Consider the following 18,845-nt stretch of genomic DNA (forward strand, 5'->3'; position numbering starts at 1 on the left):
ACGAAGTAAAAAAAAAATGAAAGAGGAATGATTAAAACCATAAGAACACTCGTAAGCACTTGCACTATCTTAGGAACGCTTGCACAAACTAAGGACAAGTAAAACAAACAAAAAACGACTTCAGGCAGAAAAGGGTAAATTAAACTTAGCAGCCTACCAGAAAAGTCAACCAAAGCTTAATAAAGCCAAAAGTCCACCAAAAAAGAATATGTGGACATCTGGAGGGGGTTCACGCAAATGTGGCCGCCCGTTCGTTAATGCTTACTTCATCTGTAGCAGCCGCCTCCGTCTTTCCTCGTAGACTCCGCCGAGCACTTCGCAGATTGGCTCATTGGACTTCCTCCGGTCTCTCGCCGGCGAAACCCTAGGAATCGGCGGCGGCGGCGCGGGCATCCGATCCAATGGCGGCGGAGTGGTTGCTGATGGCGACGGGGCGGACGCCGACCAACATCGCGGTGATCAAGTACTGGGGGAAGCGGGACGAGGCGCTCATCCTCCCCGTCAACGACAGCATCAGCGTCACCCTCGACCCCGACCACCTCTCCGCCACCACCACCGTCGCCGTCAGCCCTTCCTTCCCCTCCGACCGCATGTGGCTCAACGGCAAGGTTCGGTTCTGTTCGTCCTCCCTACTACTTCCAGTGCTTGCTTCCCTCCCCCATTGCCGCCGCCGCTGCTACAGTATGTTTTAGGGTGGCTGCGAGTTCTTCGAGTGTTCCGGTAGTGATCCGACGGATTCTGAGCTTGAAGGAAGTTTCGTCATAGCTCGCCGATTTGGGCAGTGCTCATTTCAGTTCCGAACCTTTCGGTCGTGTCGATCAAATTCAGTGCTCCTGCTTAGATCTAGATTAGGACCTGTTTGAAAGCTCGCTGCATTAGCAGAGGCAGTTGGCGGACGGAGCTCTGAAAATTTGTCTTCTTAACAAAAAGGCACCTTTCTGTTTTTTACTGTCTGCACTAGCATCTGGTGTGTTGCTGCTTCGTGCTGTGACTAACCATCCTTTTGGTGTGGAATTGAGCAGGAGATTGCGTTGTCGGGTGGGAGATTTCAGAGCTGCCTAAGGGAGATCAGGAAACGGGCTCGTGATGTCGAGGACGAGAAGAAGGGGATCAAGATCAAGAAAGAGGACTGGGAGAAGTTGCATGTCCACATAGCATCGTACAACAATTTCCCAACCGCTGCTGGGTTGGCCTCTTCGGCTGCTGGCCTTGCGTGTCTAGGTAAAGTCTCCTATACAGTCCAAATGGGTTGTATGAGTAGTTTCTTGTAACTTTGTTCCCTTCCCAATGTCATCTGCGGGCTTTCGCTGCTGAGGGGGGCTTCATGTCTTTGGAACTAGTAGTGGAGTCATTGTTGTCCTGTCAAAGAGGTGTTGGTTCTAGCCAAGGAATAATTTTGACAATTTAGGTGTTTTTATAGTTGTACTTTTCTGTACACCTTCGTATGCTATTAAATAATTATAGGACAATATACTGGCTCCTCGGTCTTCTCATCTAAGATACTCTCTGATCTCGATGTTTTGTCTTATTGGAGCTTGTTTGGATTAAATTAATAGTTATGTATTTGGTTATCTAAAGACATCAAAAGTAGGAAAATTTTCTTGGTGCTGAACTGCTGGCCAACTCTATTAGGCTGGCTGATCTTACAAGTTCTAGTATCTTGGTTGCCATGATTTACAAGCACTGTTCAACATGATTCTTTTGTATGAAATATCGATTACTTCTATTTATATCTTGAACTTTGATAGTGCTATACAAGACGAAAGGATGGCTCACTATGATTTATCTTATTTGCACATAAACATTCTAATTCCAGCATTGCTTTCATAAACCATGTATCGCAGCAAATCATATCTATTGTGTATTTTATTTGCAGTTTTCACCCTCGGAAAGCTGATGAACGTGAAAGAAGATTATGGAGAACTTTCTTCCATAGCAAGGTCTGTAAATAATGCGATATCAAGTAACACTCTCTTTTGTGCTCTGTTCTGTTCATGGTGTTTGCTTGATGCCTTGATCGTACAGTGCAAGGAGTGTAGTCCTTTTTGTACTACTACTTCATAAGCTAGTGGACTTGTGTCGAGTAAACTTTTGTCAGGCATTTCTGACAAAGTTCAATACAGGCAGGGGTCTGGAAGTGCATGCCGTAGTATATATGGTGGATTTGTGAAATGGTGTATGGGAAAAGTAAGTATCTGTTTATGGCAGAGAAATGATGGTAGATTTGTGACTTGCTATACATGTTTTCTATTAAAAATGATGATTGAGACTGAATCCATGCTTGCAGAATGATGATGGAAGTGACAGTATTGCAGTACAGCTTGCTGATGAGGCACATTGGGATGATCTTGTTATTATCATAGCTGTGGTATGTGATCTTTGTTAACATGGTCTACTCCATATCATTTATCATAGTACGATGTTCACCGCGTCATGGTTTTGCTAACACCAATTGTTGGCGTCCTTCATAACTCTGCTTTACCGTGTTTTACTCCACTTTTTTCCTTTCTTATTTTGTTGTTTTGGGGCATTAGGTCAGTTCAAAGCAAAAGGAAACCAGTAGCACCAGTGGGATGCGAGACAGTGTCGAAACAAGCCCCCTCTTGCAATACAGGGCCCAGGTGATTGTGTTCATCTTGAAGTTAAACTTTTGTTTTAACTGTTGAATTACCTTAGATCAATATCCCCAAGAATCATTGAGGAAGCACAATCATGCAGCTGCACTTTGGAAATCTAAATTTTGTTTCACGTCTTCACTTTTTGGGCCATCACCAAGTGTTTTGACAATTATACCGATCTGTCGCTTTATCTATAGCTTCTTATTCTTCTCTTACTCTGCTTGTTTTTTATTTCAGACTGTAGTGCCAAGTCGAATATTAAAAATGGAGGAGGCTATCAAGAAACGTGATTTTGAATCCTTTGCCAGATTAACTTGTACAGATAGCAACCAGTTTCATGCTGTATGTATGGACACGAGTCCCCCCATCTTCTATATGAATGATACATCACACAGGTAGTTATTTTAGCATCCTGGCTTCGAGGTTCTGCTGCTACTGAAATCGCAGAATTATGAATTGTTCTCTCAACCAACTCTGCAGGATAATTAGCCTGGTGGAGAAGTGGAACCATTCGGAAGGAACCCCACAGGTATATTTTGTTCTTGCTCGACATCCGTGACCTTCTTTTAAATTATTCCCATCCGTACCCGTGTTTGCCTTGGACACCGTCATGCGATGCTATCCAATGAGTACTGCTCTAAAGCACCATGACATAAGATTGTTAAACTTAGCTGTGACATGGCAGTACAAGATGTTTCTACTGCACTGGCCAAAACATGTACAGTACTCAGTAGACTAATTTAATTTAATCTAATTTTAAAAAAGATTGAACTTGGTAGTATCGGTAGATCTTTCTGGAACATCAGTTGATGAATTTGTGATATGTGAATGCATGAACTATTACTGCTGGCATTATTCTAACATTAGATTTTCCAAAATACCTTTATGTATATGATATTGTAATTTATTTACTAAGCATGTAAAGATTGAGCAACAAAGGTAAAACGCAAGAAATATCTGATTCTACACAGTATGCCTTATTGAAGGAAGTTTTGTCTTTGTAGTTTAATGGTATTATTTACTTTCACTGCCTGTGTGTGTTGTTTGGTTTCATTTAACTGCAATACCGCCTGATGCAATTGTTCCTACCAGACACATTTGTGCTCCTAGACTTATAATTCGGTATTTGAACTTTTGCAATGGCAGGTTGCCTACACTTTTGATGCTGGGCCTAACGCTGTCCTGATAGCACGAAACCGTAAAACTGCAACCCTTCTGCTTCAGAGGCTCCTATACTGCTTCCCTCCACAAGACAATGATTTGGACAGGTATGTTTGATATTTTTCAAGATCTAATCCACTGTTCATTTGTTTGTTCTGGGTAAACACTACAAATATACACACATCTGACAAAACATGATCATGGCAGCTATATGGTCGGTGACAAGTCGATCCTAAGCGATGCTGGATTGCAATCCATAGCTGACGTCGAGGCCCTTCCAACCCCTCCAGAAATGAAGACGCCGAATCAGAAATTCAAGGGTGATGTTAGCTACTTCATCTGCAGCAGGCCTGGGGCTGGCCCAAAGGTCCTCGTCGATGAGAGCCAAGCATTGATCGATTCAGCCACGGGGCTCGCGAAAGGGGTGTGATTTTTCAGATGGTTATTTTGATACACCAGACTAATGTAGTGCTGGCTTCTGTGTTCATATCAGTGTAGACTTTATATCCTACTATGTAGGACTGTAGATTTGTTGGTGCAGTGTTTATGTTTACATCATTTTGCCCCTCAATTGTTGTACTGAGGTACCGCTTAAAAAATACACCTCGTTTTCAATATAATAAAATTAGTGGGACAAATTTGTGGATTTGTTGATTTTGTTTTCTGTTTAACCCAATGCATGGATTGAATTCATTATTGTTGCTTCCGGCTTTCGAAAAGAAAGTATATACACGGTAGACCTTATTTTGTTAGCACCATGTTCTCAGAGAACAAATTAAATCTGGGTTTTTTTTGCCTTCAAAAGCCTTAATAAATAAAATAGAGGAAATTGTGCCTTTAGTCCATGACCTTGGCACGCAGGCTTCACGGAATATCTATTATCTATTACAATATATTAAATCGGTCAACTTCGTTAAAATTATAATCAATATGCCACTGCCTCTTATTTTCTTTTCCTCCCGTGTTATTCACGATTTCAGTAGCAAAAATTCTACGGTTTAAATTTACCGAAAGTTATCGTACGGTCCAAATTTGTCACAACATAATACGAACAGTCCTAAAATAAATCAATCTCCTTAGCATGAAATCCAAAATTCTTCGTATCCATCTCAGTATGGAAATCAATCCGAACCCAAACAAAAAATCTCGGTATCAATCTCAGTATGTCAATCCAATCGAAAAATCAATGTCCAGACTTCGCCTTCACCGGTTCGTACTTGATACACTCTCCGTTGTTCCGTAGCATCGCACGGGTTCTTTTGCTAGTAGTACAGTAGTAAAGGAAAGCACTTATTCACGAAATTCTACATATCAGAAACCTATTTGGATTTTTCGAAACCCACTCATAAATACTTTTTTTTTAAATAATTTTGCTGATAGCGGCGTCTGGCTTTTTTTTTTTTTTTTTTTTGAGGAACGATAGTGGCGTCTGCAAGTCTGTTGCTTGGCCGTGAAGAGGGAGACGATTGGTGGTGTCCTCGCGCATGGCGTTGCTCCGCCTCCACCTCCTCCGGCCGCCGCCTCGTCCGCTCCCCGCTCTCTCCTCCCCTTGGCGCCGCGCGCTGCCAGCCACCGCCGCCGCCGCCCCGGCGGTCGCCTCCTCCCGCCTGCTCTGCTCCAACTCCAACTACCCCGCCGCCGCGCCCTCGCCCTCCATCGTCGGCGGCCTCCTCGACTACCTCAACGAGTCATGGACGCAGTTCCACGCCACCGGTGAGTGAGTGAGCGCCCGTCCACTCCCCGAGCTCTCGCTGGCATGCTGCATCCTGTCTCTGCTCCGCCTCCGCGTGCTTCATGCCCTGAATCTGTTCGATCCTATTCCCACACCGGGAGCCCGGGACGGACACTGGTTCTTTGTACCTGACGATGCACTGGAACTGAATTATGCTAATTTACGGATTCTTGGCATGTCCTAGACTCCATGGACACTGACATTTCAGAAATCGTTAGTACGCTTAGCTAATAAGTGCCTTGCTTCTTCCTGTTTGTGCTGGTCATGGTTTCAGCTGAGGCCAAGAGGCAGCTGCTTGACGCGGGGTTCAAGCTGCTCAGCGAGAACGACGACTGGGACCTGCAGCCTGGCGGCCGCTACTTCTTCACGCGCAATATGTCCTGCTTGGTTGCCTTTGCAGTTGGGGAAAAGTGAGTGAGCTCAGTTTCTTTTCTTCCCACAGACAATGCATTTATCTCATCACTCATTTTTTTTAATGAATGGAGCTTAGGGCCTTAGACAGTTCATGTTGCTCAGATGATGTTCTGCAGTAGCATACTAGCATAAAGTATGATCAATGATCAAAGTATTTAACTGAGCTATATGTCTACAATAGAGGAAGACGCCTCGGTATCAGATTAGCAGTAGAATCCCCTTCTTTCCATGCCTGTATTTTTCGCAAGATTTAAGTTAAAGACATGGAATTTCCTTTGCTCTGCAGGTACAGAGTTGGCAACGGTTTCAATATAATTGCAGCCCACACTGATAGTCCATGTCTCAAGCTGAAACCAAAGTCTGCTTCCTTCAAATCGGGCCATCAGATGGTAAATGTACAGACGTACGGAGGCGGGCTGTGGCATACATGGTTTGATAGAGATCTAACATTGGCTGGGAGAGTCATCCTCAAGGCTGCAGATGGCTCATTTAAGCATAAGCTTGTCAAAGTGAGCAGGCCACTGATACGTGTACCGACACTGGCTATACATCTTGACCGGTTATTTCTCATGCCCTTTTTATCACTGCTCTATTTCACTTATCTTCTAAGAACTTAAAGCCAATCATCTTACCAATTATGCAGACTTCTCTATTTTCCTCTGCAATCCACCATCTATCCTCGTCTTAGGGTCAAAATCTATCCCAGTAACATGTTTTCAATTCACTAAGCTTACAGCTAAGAATTTAGTAGGCTGTTCCTGTTTAGCTGTAATTTTTATTTGGTTGTTCCTCGTTGAGCTGAGTGAATAATTTTTTCGTTTTAGCACAGTGAATTCTGACGGGTTCAAGCCCAATCTGGAGAATCATCTAGCTCCACTTCTTGCAACAAAATGTGAAGAGACTACTGTGAATTCTGATGACAAAAAGGGTTCAAGTTCCACTAAGATAGCCCATCATCCACTGCTTTTGCAAGTAATTCCTTCTCTCTCCTTTTTCTATTGGTTTCCTCCACAAAAGTTCAGTTCCAAATTCTTAAAGGTGGCTTTAAGTTACAATTATAACTTCCCTTTTTCACTTTCTGATCCACAGGTTCTGTCGGAAGAAATTGGTTGTGGAACAGATGAAATAATTGGTATGGAGCTGAATGTGTGTGATACCCAGCCTAGTTGCCTTGGAGGCGGAAATAACGAGTTCATTTATTCTGGTAGACTGGACAATCTTGCTTCATGTTATTGCGCTCTCAGATCTCTCATGGACTCTTCCAAGATGTCAGAACAGTTATCAAATGAGAAGGCCATAAGAATGATTGCATTATTTGATAACGAAGAGGTACGGAAACCAAGTTGTGCTCTGACTGGTAAATAATGCGTATGCATATTCCAGATTCTTAATAGCCTGCCATTATGGTTTTAAGCTTAAAATGGTTGTGTATAAGAAATAAGTAGTAGTACATAAGTGATAGCTCAGAGTAAATTTTCTCATATTCGCATAAATTATCACTAATGTTTGGACTAAGATTAGTTGTTAATGATGTAGTTATTCAAAACTTATGCACACAAGATTTTTTTTAAGTTAGACCTAGCTTGAGTGTCCATGTTTGTTTCCTGTGCCCATTCCTTCTTCCATCTTCCATTATAACAGTGACAATGTTCAGGTGGGTTCAAATTCGATGCAAGGGGCAGGTGCACCAACCATGTTTCAGGCTATGAGACGAATTGTTGACTCCTTGATGCATCAGTCCATGGGAGAGGGGGCCTTGGAGCGTGCAATAACCTCTTCCTTTCTTGGTAAGGTTTTTATACATAGGCGCAGTCGGATGTAGCATACTACTTGGTTTCTCCAATTGAACTCTGTTCTACCTTTCAGTTTCCGCAGACATGGCTCATGCCCTGCACCCAAACTATCCAGACAAGCATGAAGAGCACCACAGACCTGAACTACAGAGAGGACTTGTTATCAAACACAATGCTAATCAACGTTACGCCACAAGTGCTGTAACAGCTTTTCTCTTCAAGGAAATAGCAAGAATTCATAACCTTCCAGTTCAGGTATTTTTCAATCTTTTGCTTTAAGCATTGGTTAGAACCTTCTTTCTGTTGTAAGCCCCAAAGTTTTTTTTTAGACGGTAAGCCCCGATGTTTTTAGAACAAATGATTGTGGCCTAAGCCATTGTATAACTATTTGTTCATTATTATCCATTTCCAGTAACAATAGTGTTAAGAAGAACACATGCAGCTCTCCTGCATGGTCTCGAAGAAGAAAAGAAGTACTTAGTTTAGAGAAGTCCCCTCTTACTGTTTATTTTTTTCCTTTCTAGAATACCCCTCTTACTGTTTATTTTACTATCCAATAAAAACTTGTTTTGTCTTTTGGATATGTGGATGTGTTTTAGAAATGGTATTGATGCATTATTAATAGGAATTTGTTGTGAGGAACGATATGGGTTGCGGCTCAACTATCGGCCCCATACTTGCTTCTGGTGTTGGCATACGGACTGTTGACTGTGGTATTCCTCAGCTTTCAATGCACAGGTATATGCTCAGCTTTCTGCACTTCTAAGTGATCACATACTGAATTAGCTTTCAACTGCAATGTACACGGTGCTCTCAGACCTGCCATTTGTTGTTTTTTATTGGAGAAGGCTAGTTAGAGCTCTTCTTTCTTCAGTTGTTTACAAATGAAATGTCCATAGATTGGAGATGATCGACAAATGATGATTATATGCCAAGGAAAATAGGATTCGATTTGAATTTGTGCACTGCATTGTTACTTCTACTCTGCGGAGTGGTCCATTTCCAAATGTATGACCTATATTGCATTGGTTTGCAGCGTTCGGGAAATGTGTGGCAAGGAAGATATAGACACTGCATACAAGCACTTCAAAGCTTTCTTTGAGATGTTCTCCGACATCGACCAGAAATTAAATGTAGACTTTTAGGTTCTGTGTATTTACTATATGGCTGTTTTTTTTACAGCTGCTGTATGGCTGTTTATCATAGTATCAGTTCTTTTGTCCATCTAATCTGGTTAAGACAAGAGTACTGGTTTGAAATTGTTTCTCGAATGATAAATATAACTACGAACTAATAACTCATTGCTACGCTCATCTTTCTTGAGAAAAAATAAATTCAATAATCTATACAGAGTATTTCTGAAACTGCAGTTCATTCTTTTTCATCAGCACCGCTAGTATCACTAAATTTCAAATTGCTGGAGGATGATCTTGAGTAGAATGCATCTGCATCCAGTCATTATTTAACCACAACTAAAGCAACAGACGCCGTCATGTCCCCTAGCATCATTCAGTACTACATTCTTACGATGTTCCCTAAATTTGACACGATGATGTAACTGATCTCATTTCTCAGGGAAAAAATTAACAGTTCAACCAAGTTTTAACTTTCAATGTCATACAGTAGATAAAAGATGATAACACTAATTCCTTGTCAGTTCTTTTTGCTGAAAATCCTCAATTAAATCTGTAATAGCCTTGGTGCACAACTGCACACAAGTCAGATATACTTTGCAATGCTCGTCTCGCCCACAAACAGGCATTCATGCATGGCGCTAACACCGCATCCCTATTCTCAAATTACGGGCAGAATACTGAACAAAGCACGTCACAAAATTTTGGTATGTTTCAGTTGATCACAAATGAAGCACCATCAATCCCTATCCTTTCTTTTGCCAGTTATAGCCGTAGCTTGATCTTGTGGTGCGCTATGTTCAGCTCTTTTAGACGTCTCAGATGATGATACATCCTGGACAACTTCACGGGTCTGTTTGCTGAGACCCGTCCTACCAATACAAAGCCAAGTCCTAACTCTCTCATCGCCAGACTTCTCCTCAATCGGCACATGCCAAGATCCTGTCTCCGATTCCTATAGTGAAGCTAACATCAGCAACAGCAGATAATAAGCCCTAAGAAAAACAGTAACAGACTCTACTTACTTGAATCTCTGAAGAATAAGGGGGTGGCATCAGAAGCACCGCCTTTCCTTTATTAAAAGTGTACTTGACCTGCCAGTGCAATTAGATTAGCAGTCAACAAATAAGTAGGAATGCGAAATGGATTATAGAATACAACAGTTTTGAGTGCACACCCGATGTCGTTGCTTCCACTTGTGGAAAAAGGACGATCCTAGGAGCTCAAATATGTGATCTCTCATTTCATCATTTGTCACGAGCAAACAGTTCAATCCAATTGCTGCATATAGCCAATACCTGAAAATTCCATCTCATATATTTAGCAGACCAAGAAACATAACAGTGGGTTATCTAACTGCACGTATCAGTTAATATTCCTAATTAGTCAATTACAGGGTAAAAGGTACACTTCCAGTGAGAATCAACTTATTAATATCTGAAACCAAACTACCAACACAAAATAAGTGCAAGGACATCCAAGGCTAGAAGAGGAGCATTACCAGTCATCATTTGACCCACTTGGTGACGTGTACAATGCTCCATTTGCTCTCCAAGTTTCAATCAAGTGCCTATCAGATGGATTTTCCATAAGCTTGGCAATGCGTTTATTATGTAGTATGACAAGTGGCCATTTCCCACTATATCTATCTCGTAACTCTGTTACAACAGCATCCAGCTGCTCTATATTAAGCATGATAAATGGAGCATGAATTAGTACAGATTACTTTGTTGGCAATAGCAGCATGACAAAATTCAGTATAGGATTATGCACATACCTGAACCAAACTGAAACCACCATCTGCAAAATTTTGTTGATAGAGTGCAATGTTTGCACCATCAACTATAGCTTCATATTCTTGATGTGCTTCCAACCACTCCTATAGAAGCCATAGTTTTCAAGTTGTAAGGAGACAAACAATGTCCTAAAATTTACACATGGATATCCTTCCAAATACAGGCACCAGACAAATAATATAGCATACAAAACTAAATTCGATCGACACATTTCCTTAAGCTATGAGACACACAACAATAGACTGAGCATACGCACCTGAAAATGGCTGAAATTTGCTTTGGTCTCCCTCTCAAGGGCCAACCCGGAAACAGAATCAGCAAAAGTCTGTGTCTCCTCCATGTCAATATCCACAGAGGCTAGACAGCATCCACATCCGCCACACTCACCATCCGTCCCAACCGTCGCCCGCCGCACCACCCACGGTCCATTCTGAAGCCACCCGAGCTGATGGCATCCACCACCATTCGCCACAATGGCATCCTTCACCTGCTGCGCATCCCACTCAGCCTTACCAGCCATTGCCGCCTTCTCGCTCTGAAACCAGCCCTCCAACACCTCCGCGGTCTCCAAGCTCACGCAGGCCACGGCCCGCCTCAGCTTGTGCATATACTCATACACCTTGTCGGCGTCCCCTGCCTTGGCGCTGACGTCAAGGAGCGCGGCGAGCTCGGGCTCCTCGGGCGAGACGGCGGAGGCGGCCATGTGGGCCTCGACCGCGTAGGCCTTGCCAGCCTCCCCGGTGCGCCGGAACGCCGCGAGCACGGGGCCGTAGGAGCGGAGGCGCGGCGCGAGGCCGTACCTCTCCCGCATGGTGGCCACGAGCTCGAAGGCCTCGTCGCCGCCGCCGGGGTCGGAGGCGATGACGCGCGCGAGAGACGTGATGGTGGCCTCCGCGGGGGCAGCCGTCGTGGCCTCGAGCATGTGGGCGAACACGCGGCGCGCCGAGGCGGCGACGGCCGGGTGACCGCCGGGGAAGGAGGAGCGGTCGGCGGAGGCGAGCAGGTGGAGGAGCTGGTTGTACTGGTGCGCGGCGAAACGGAGGTCCTCGGGGCCGCCGGAGACGATGGCCGCGTCGAAGGCGGCCATGGCGGCGGCCGCGTCCCCGCGGCGGGTGCAGTCGGTGAGCGTGCGTGACAGGTCGGAGTTGGGCCCCTTGCTGCCGCCCCGCCTCGGCCGGCGACGAGCCCCCGCGGCGGCGGCGCCAGCGGCAGCGGTAGCCATGGGCTTGGCCTTGAGAGAAACCCTAATAATCAGCAGCCTGGGTTTGGAGGAGCCGCTTAGCGGCGGCCATGGCGGCCCATATACATAAGCCCCACACAACGCATTTCGCCACAGCGTGCTCCTGCCGCTACAGCTGCGGCCGGTTGCTGATATTAGTCCCATACCGCTAGTTGACAGGAATCCCGCCCTGTTTATAAACCAGCGCTGCGACACTTACAGACACAAAGCCACAGGATGAAGTGAGCGGGCTTAACAAGCCCTGGAAAGTCCCCGGGCCTTATGCGCAGCGATGCGCCCACGGAGACGTGGACGGCCCATGGGCTGGCTTCTCCTCGCTTTAAGCGGGGGGCTGAGACAAGTGTGGAGCCCAATTCATAGGGAGCCGGCTCTGGGTCAATTGGCTAATCTCACAGTTATTCACTTGGTCCGAAATTGGATTAACAGAACGGGGCTTACACTCCTGTGGTACCCCTTTTTTGTTTTGCATCTTCATCTTATCCATATGTAATCTTCTTGGGCTGAAGTAAAATGCTTCAGTTTTTATTACTATCTGATTCTGGTTTCATTTGCAAGCTAAAGGGGCTCTTGACTTTTGTAAATTCTCTTTTAGTTAATTGCGACTTGGGTTAGTGAAAATGTGGCGTGATTCAGCTGCCCTATGGGGAAGGGTGTATTCCCTTTTCTTCGTCCTAATCAAAACTCTGGCTGGCAGACTTGGTCAACTACATCCATGCTCTACTATTGGAGCACAGTCGTTGCCTGCAAGTGATTGCATGGTCAACGCTGCTAGATGTCGGCGTGGTTGCGAGGATCGGAGGAGATGTTCCCTTGTGCCAAGTCCTTTTTCTTCTCGTCTTTCCATATGGGTGAATACAAGACTTATCCGGTGAAAACATTTTGTTCCGTGAAAATTTGAAAACTCTCTATCCTAAGCATCAGATCTCAAATGAACGAATCGGATGAAAAGTGAAACATTAGATCTCAAATGAACGACGTATCAGGTGAAGTATTCACATTGATATTGTTAGAAATAACAACAAACAATGCCGGGCTGCCCCGCCCCCACCGCCGGCCCCTCCCTCCGTCAGTTGGGAACCCCAATCTCGGGCTGGTTGAAGCTGAATGTCGACGCCAGCTACATTCAGGAGGACTCGAGCGGCTCGATCACACCGGTCTCATGCTCGGCACGGCTTGGGGGGCTGACATCAGTTGTAACAACGCTGCCATCATATAGTTCTTCTATATATTTTTTCTAGTAGTCCTAGCATGCTAACACATAGAAAATGCAATACTAGTATGATAGTGTCCAAAATGACATCTATTTATCGAACATATATAATGAGTAGTTCAATTACCATTAATGATTAATCTCTTATATTCCATTCAGGGTACCGTTTAACAAATCCGATAAAATACCAATGAAAAAAATGGTATGCCTATACAGATGACGTTTAAGCACGTCGTTTTATTCGTGGGGCAACTATATACGCTATCTAGCCAAACGCCTAATGAAAAATCACTTTAACTTGTCCATGACCACGGGGATGCCACCATGGCGGGCAAACCTTGCAACGGCACAATCCGTGGCAAAGATGTCGGAGGATACGTAGCTAGCAACGCCACCCATGATCGGATTGCTAGCTCGCACACTAAGCTTGTTGACATAGTCAGGACGGTAGGTCTGACCAAGGACACCATGGACGTCGTCGGTGAGGCCTTGGAACCTAAACCCGATGTCCAGGTGGGCCATGATGTCATCGTCTGTTACTCCATAGTTGTGGACGCGGGAGTCCTCCTTCGTGACGGGGACGGCGATGGCCATGATATCAAATACCCCCTTGAGCTGCATCCTCACGCCATTGGTATCAGCGGTCCTCGTAATGGTCAGTCCAGGAACAACGAGAGACTCCCACCGTGCGCCGAGTCTGGCGGGGACATCGATGGTCTCATCATCCAAGGCCAATTCGAGGCGATCAATGTCTTTGTTCCACTTGATGGTCCTTTTGGCACCCACAAAGAGGCGGTGGTTGGCGAAACGGATCCCAAGAGTTTGGATCCAAGTAAAGTCACGGCTCGTGTTGTGGTTGCGAGTGCCAATGAAGTGGGCATTGACATGGATACCGATGTCGGAGAGGATGCAAAAGTTCTTGTCCTTCTTCCCGTGGAAGTAGAAGTTGTTGCCGTCACCGCCGGTGAAGCGTGGGTCGCCACAGGAGATGCCAGGGTAGAAGTCGCACACTGGACGCAATAATGCAAGTAGAATCACCATCAAAGAATTGAATCACCATGAAAAAAAAAATCCCATGCTGATCGGAAAATTCTCTTTTCTAAGTGGACAATCATGCTAGTAAAATTTTAAATTATCCAAGAAAAAAATCGAATGTTGGCACAATATTAAAGTTGTTTCGATCGAGTTGATCATCGAAATGATAACTAATATTTTCAGACAAATTAACTAGAAATAGCAAATCCGAAAAATAATGAAAGGTATGTATGTATATTTATTGTATGTACTTACTGCACAGTGTCTTGCAGCTGGGGCAGAGGAGGAAGCACTGGTCGGGGCAGCGGCTGTCGCATTTCACGTTGACGCACTTCCTCTTGCCGCAGTTGTTCGTCTCCGCATTCAACCTTCCTTGTGGTGTTAGCACACGGAAACTCGACGCCGGCGGCGGCGGCGGAGGAGGAGGAGGAGCGGCAACGACGACAATGCACAAGGCCGCCAGATAAGCAGCTGCAAGAAGAGCGACGACGACCAGCTGCCGCGCCATGGACTTATCGTTCTCCGGCAGACCTTTGTGGTGGTATTTGGTATGTGAAAGTGGTAGCTAGAGTTGATCTGGAAATGGCACCGAATATATAAGCTCACATGGGGATGTGTGCTAGCCAAGTGAAGTACTCTGAGATCGATTACGTTGCAAGCGCTCTCTCTCTCTCTCTGCTATACTGCTATCTCTCTGTAGTTAGTCAATTGGCGAAGGGAGTTGACATAGGGAAAAGGTGTTGGATCCCCTTCCGTGAATTCATCTTAGCCATGCTACTAGGATTATCTTTGGTCAGCGAAGCAGCTGCATGCGTTGATTGCTACATGAAGCAATATGCCAAACCCAAGTTACATGCATGGAGCTCCCTCCATTCGAGACAGGGGTTTGACTTAGTTTTCCGCGCTTTTTGCCACGTGTCGATCGATCGATCGGTTCGTCTCGATGATCGCGATCTTGATTTGTCTCTTTCGACCTCCCCCGAGCTTGCGGGAGTGGTTAGAGTCACGAGAGGCGAGACAGAGCCAAGAGAAAAAAAAATCCCTAGAAGTAAGAGTTTTGTCTGAACTATGGGTATATGGGTATGAACTTTCAAACTAACGTAGTTGTCTCTATTTGTTCTTCATTAGTCATTCTCTTTCCACCATGGATTGGTATCACACTGTTTTCTTTACTTACATAACTTTCATTTTGTTTAGCACTTTCTACGTGGTTAATTTTTATACATGGTCCATGTTCCAATAGCTCATGGAAAAAGAGGCGACGATGATGGCTCTTGTACCCAATCGGTTCGAGGGTGGCTAAGGGAGGTTCTCAATATGAATGGCCGGCGCGTGGTTTAATCTCCGGATCGATCTAGTGCCCTAGGCTGTGCTTTTGGCTTTTCCAATATTACTAGTAGAATTGCACGTGCAATGCACGTCTCGATTAATATAAATTCAATTAGGTGTATTACAAGCACACACAGGAAAAAAAATTCAAAAACTCATCATAACACCCAACACATAGTAATTAGTTTAAACATTGAGAAACATTTACATAAAACTTAAGTCATATTAGCCTAAACCATTAAATCAATTGGTCGCACAAAAGTCAAATGAATCAATTAAACAAAGAAAAGATACCCCAACATTATTACTTGCCTTGCTATTGCTGCTCATCTCACTCAAATGTTATGTTTACAAATGATGCTAACCGTATTGCTCAAATATCCCCTGTGAAGGCTGATCAAATTTTAGTCAATGGGCACTTCTTGCTGCTTTAACAGAGTGGCTTCTCCTGTACTTCATTCTCATATGCTTTCTTCAAGTCCTCTGAAGCTACAGGTGTTGGAACATATACATTCAAGCTTGAAATCTCTCATATTACATCAAAATACAAGGCATTATCCATGATCGTACACAACATCAGGATATATCCAAGAGAAAACATGTACGAAAGGGAAGTACCGCCCTACCAAAGCTTCTAATTTTGTAGTGCTGCCAGGGCGTAGATTCTTTTCCAGCACTGGCCAACCAAAGAGCAACAATAACAGCCTAAGAAAAAACATGTTTACTCGATAGCAGTCCACTGAAATAGAAACAGAAAGCTATGACTGTAAAAAGTAAAAACTCATGTATTTCTACACTTTAGTCTTTAGTTGTATCCATGGCTTTAAACTCCACGATGTATGCAAAACTGATTGCTCAAGAAATCCCTTCAGAATCTAGATAAAACATCCTAAGCATGCTATAAAAACGAAGAATAATTTCTTGGCATGTTTGCAACTGAAAATAGACATCATCAGGCCTAGATAAACACTCAATTCAAAATTACGCAGATGGCAAATACCTAGGAAATAAATTTAATGATTATTGTTACTACGTCAATAAGCTGTCCATTCAGAAAATCGACAAGCATCAGACAACCCAGGACCTGCAAATCATCATTTCATTTTTGATCAAGAAAAGTGCAAACAATACTTAGCGTGCTTGTTGCCAGTAATGGCCTGACAAGAATGATTCAATCAATCTATTAGCCAAGATTAGTCCTGAATGCATTACTGGATGAACAGAAAGGTTGCACTTATGTATGCTCCTTGCATGAACGCAGAAGTTTCCTATAGATGCATGGTGGAGAACAACTTTGGCTAAGGTGAAAGTCTCATTAGTACAAATTCGGAGTAAAATTACTCAGATAGGAATCTTGTCATCTTGCCACAGTAAAAAAGAACAAAAATTCTTGCATGTTTAATATGTGATATCGTAAAAAGAAATCTATGAAGTGCAGAAAATCATATATGATTACCATAAATTGACCCAGCTAAAAATTCAGGGGAGACCATTATCTAACAAGCCAGGCTTCAAGCCGATATCCCTGTGTGTAGAAATATTCATCCTGGTGCTACACTTAAGAACCAAGGTCAGGAATGAAATGCCCCCATGATGAAAAGGTTATAGCAGCGTTCTGGTGTTCACTAACAATTCTTTGTTGCTAGGAATCGGCAGGAATAACAATAGAAAGCAGTACTTCAGCCTTGGGTAAAATAAAGTAATTAAACAAAATAATTGGTGATAGTGAGTGGATGATTGAATGCACTGCATTATTAACAACTCATAATATTATCTAGTAAATTGTTAAAGAGCACATAAACAGGTAGGATTATTTTAATGCCTGAAAGCAAAAGAAAGAACCTTGGTTTAAGGCCTGGTATAGAAGGGAAGAACTTGAAGGAACGGGGCATTTTTTTGCCTCGCGGCAAGCAACTCAGCCATATATCTGGCGGACAAAAAAGCATTACTGTATTAGTATAACAGAAGTCACTCTAACTCTATTGTTTTTTTTTGACCGGGTCTCTAACTCTATTGTTGTTTGTATAAATAGAACTGTAAGCTGAAGAGTAAAAATACTCTACTTATATCATTCTAAGATTGACTTATATCATTCTAAGATTAATTTTCTGAAGATGACTCCCCTGCAACCCACTTTATTGACACTCAATTAAGAGATTGTGGCATATACATAACAAAATTAACACAAAATTACAGAAGGGTACATCCAAGCTAATTGAATTACTACTCACAAAAGAACTATTAGCTCTTTCTATGTATTAACAATTTTTTGTATCCAGTTTGTTCTACCCTGTAATATGCCATGAAACAAAATTATCGTGGTCTACCTCGAGAATAAGATTAAACAGATTCCAACTAACTTAAGAAAGAGAAAGGTATATGCCTCCTTGGTAAATCTGATATGAATTGCTTTCCATTACTATATTGTCGGAGAAATCAATGGTTTGAAGTCAAAATGATTGATCGGTTCAGAGATATACCTTTTTATTCACATGAGTATCATCATGAGATTTATAAAACACCTTGTTGGTAGTCAGCATAAAGAAAGTAAGTGCTGTCATCCTGTGCATTTGTAACTGATCAAAATGGAGGGGGATGAAAAACAACAACTGCACATGAGATTTGAATGACATGGCTGAATTTGTTTTCGCCAACTCCATCTCTAGGTGCAATAACAATCAGTCAAGGGGCCTCGTCTAAGAGCATATAAGAGACAATATAAATACCATAATTTGGCAGACATACCTGTAAAAGATAATACGTTCAGGATCATGTTTCAATCATGTTCCCTGGATCTAATTTGACAAGACATTTAAGTCTCAGTTTCAAGACCAGTAATTATGCATATATATCTCACACATTAGTACACTGCATGAGTGCTAGACCAGAAATTTAAGATTCAAAAATTCAGATCACATAGTAACACTTCGAGTAAATCTAGACACACAAAATTCATCCATTCGTGTTACCTTTTAGTGACTTGATTGCTGCAACTTGTTATTCTGAACTCTAATTAACATGCAGAAGAGAAACGATTAGGCCTGATAACTTGTTGTTGTTCTAGGAATCCAGGGTTAAAGAGCAGGGAGAGGAACCACATCAGAGAGAGAGAGAGAGGTATGCCTCCTTGGTAAATCTGATATGAATTGCGACGGAGACTGCGGCGCGCTGGAGGGCCTGGGAGACGGCGGGGTGGGCCTGTGCGAAGGCGGCGCTAGAGGTGCGACGCGGGATCGAGGCCGCTGGAGGGGTTGGAGTGCAGGAGGAGGCGGGAGGGCAGGGGCGATGGCAGCGGGAGTTGAAAAGGAGGGCAGAGACGGGGTGGTGAGCGTGCGAGGCGGGCTGAGGCGGGGCAGAGGAGAGGGCAGCGGGGGGAGGAGACGG

At 43.7% G+C, this 18,845-nt stretch overlaps 4 protein-coding genes and 1 long non-coding RNA gene across 9 annotated transcripts; 2 read left to right on the forward strand and 3 right to left on the reverse strand.

Annotated features, from left to right (window-relative positions):
- The first annotated feature begins 272 nt into the window (after positions 1-272).
- Positions 273-4,425, forward strand: LOC100830501 (diphosphomevalonate decarboxylase MVD2, peroxisomal). Its single transcript, XM_003565099.4, has 10 exons — positions 273-608; positions 1,023-1,221; positions 1,877-1,940; positions 2,124-2,187; positions 2,288-2,368; positions 2,535-2,621; positions 2,856-3,013; positions 3,099-3,147; positions 3,765-3,886; positions 3,987-4,425. The coding sequence occupies exons 1-10, from the start codon at positions 402-404 to the stop codon at positions 4,207-4,209; spliced, it is 1,254 nt and encodes a 417-aa protein (XP_003565147.1). The 5' UTR covers positions 273-401; the 3' UTR covers positions 4,210-4,425.
- A 790-nt stretch (positions 4,426-5,215) lies between these two features.
- LOC100830808 (probable aspartyl aminopeptidase) lies at positions 5,216-9,064 on the forward strand. The gene is made up of 9 exons (XM_003565100.4): positions 5,216-5,492; positions 5,786-5,921; positions 6,212-6,484; positions 6,750-6,897; positions 7,015-7,254; positions 7,580-7,712; positions 7,792-7,973; positions 8,344-8,456; positions 8,755-9,064. Exons 1-9 carry the CDS (start codon positions 5,264-5,266, stop codon positions 8,861-8,863), a joined length of 1,563 nt encoding a protein of 520 aa, XP_003565148.1. The 5' UTR covers positions 5,216-5,263; the 3' UTR covers positions 8,864-9,064.
- Positions 9,065-9,273: 209 nt separating this feature from the next.
- LOC100835940 (proteinaceous RNase P 2) lies at positions 9,274-12,020 on the reverse strand. Its single transcript, XM_003567469.4, has 6 exons — positions 10,904-12,020; positions 10,629-10,730; positions 10,353-10,528; positions 10,029-10,149; positions 9,877-9,945; positions 9,274-9,806 (listed from the first exon to the last, which is right to left on the reverse strand). The coding sequence occupies exons 1-6, from the start codon at positions 11,867-11,869 to the stop codon at positions 9,591-9,593; spliced, it is 1,650 nt and encodes a 549-aa protein (XP_003567517.2). The 5' UTR covers positions 11,870-12,020; the 3' UTR covers positions 9,274-9,590.
- Positions 12,021-13,232: 1,212 nt separating this feature from the next.
- On the reverse strand, positions 13,233-14,693 carry LOC100836247. Its single transcript, XM_003567470.3, has 2 exons — positions 14,388-14,693; positions 13,233-14,107 (listed from the first exon to the last, which is right to left on the reverse strand). The coding sequence occupies exons 1-2, from the start codon at positions 14,638-14,640 to the stop codon at positions 13,386-13,388; spliced, it is 975 nt and encodes a 324-aa protein (XP_003567518.1). The 5' UTR covers positions 14,641-14,693; the 3' UTR covers positions 13,233-13,385.
- A 949-nt stretch (positions 14,694-15,642) lies between these two features.
- On the reverse strand, positions 15,643-18,833 carry LOC106865974. 5 transcript variants are annotated; one of them, XR_002962768.1, is made up of 3 exons: positions 17,304-18,833; positions 16,918-17,013; positions 15,643-16,545 (listed from the first exon to the last, which is right to left on the reverse strand). It is a non-coding gene; the product is annotated as an uncharacterized LOC106865974 (long non-coding RNA). The 5 variants fall into 5 exon arrangements; XR_002962770.1 differs by lacking the exon at positions 16,918-17,013 and having other exon boundaries at positions 17,304-17,388; positions 17,942-18,827; XR_002962767.1 differs by having other exon boundaries at positions 15,665-17,013; positions 17,304-17,388; positions 17,942-18,827.
- Between the last annotated feature and the right edge of the window lie 12 nt (positions 18,834-18,845).

The sequence above is a fragment of the Brachypodium distachyon genome, chromosome 2 (genome assembly GCF_000005505.3).
Source record: "Brachypodium distachyon strain Bd21 chromosome 2, Brachypodium_distachyon_v3.0, whole genome shotgun sequence".
NCBI lineage: Eukaryota > Viridiplantae > Streptophyta > Magnoliopsida > Poales > Poaceae > Brachypodium > Brachypodium distachyon.

What these genes read in the sequence shown, in the direction of transcription:
- LOC100830808 (XM_003565100.4), top strand. Translation starts at nt 5,264, where the DNA reads ATGGCGTTGCTCCGCCTCCACCTCCTCCGGCCGCCGCCTCGTCCGCTC. An exon ending in CTGGCTATACATCTTGACCG is followed by an intron (nt 6,485 to 6,749) that starts GTTATTTCTCAT and finishes TTTTCGTTTTAG; the next exon opens with CACAGTGAATTCTGACGGGT. An exon ending in CATTATTTGATAACGAAGAG is followed by an intron (nt 7,255 to 7,579) that starts GTACGGAAACCA and finishes GACAATGTTCAG; the next exon opens with GTGGGTTCAAATTCGATGCA.
- LOC100830501 (XM_003565099.4), top strand. Translation starts at nt 402, where the DNA reads ATGGCGGCGGAGTGGTTGCTGATGGCGACGGGGCGGACGCCGACCAAC. An exon ending in TGCTGGCCTTGCGTGTCTAG is followed by an intron (nt 1,222 to 1,876) that starts GTAAAGTCTCCT and finishes TTTTATTTGCAG; the next exon opens with TTTTCACCCTCGGAAAGCTG. An exon ending in ATTCGGAAGGAACCCCACAG is followed by an intron (nt 3,148 to 3,764) that starts GTATATTTTGTT and finishes TTGCAATGGCAG; the next exon opens with GTTGCCTACACTTTTGATGC.
- LOC100836247 (XM_003567470.3), bottom strand. Translation starts at nt 14,640, where the DNA reads ATGGCGCGGCAGCTGGTCGTCGTCGCTCTTCTTGCAGCTGCTTATCTG. An exon ending in CAGCTGCAAGACACTGTGCA is followed by an intron (nt 14,108 to 14,387) that starts GTAAGTACATAC and finishes TATTGCGTCCAG; the next exon opens with TGTGCGACTTCTACCCTGGC.
- LOC100835940 (XM_003567469.4), bottom strand. Translation starts at nt 11,869, where the DNA reads ATGGCTACCGCTGCCGCTGGCGCCGCCGCCGCGGGGGCTCGTCGCCGG. An exon ending in GTGGTTTCAGTTTGGTTCAG is followed by an intron (nt 10,529 to 10,628) that starts GTATGTGCATAA and finishes AATATAGAGCAG; the next exon opens with CTGGATGCTGTTGTAACAGA. An exon ending in AGTGGAAGCAACGACATCGG is followed by an intron (nt 9,946 to 10,028) that starts GTGTGCACTCAA and finishes TTGCACTGGCAG; the next exon opens with GTCAAGTACACTTTTAATAA.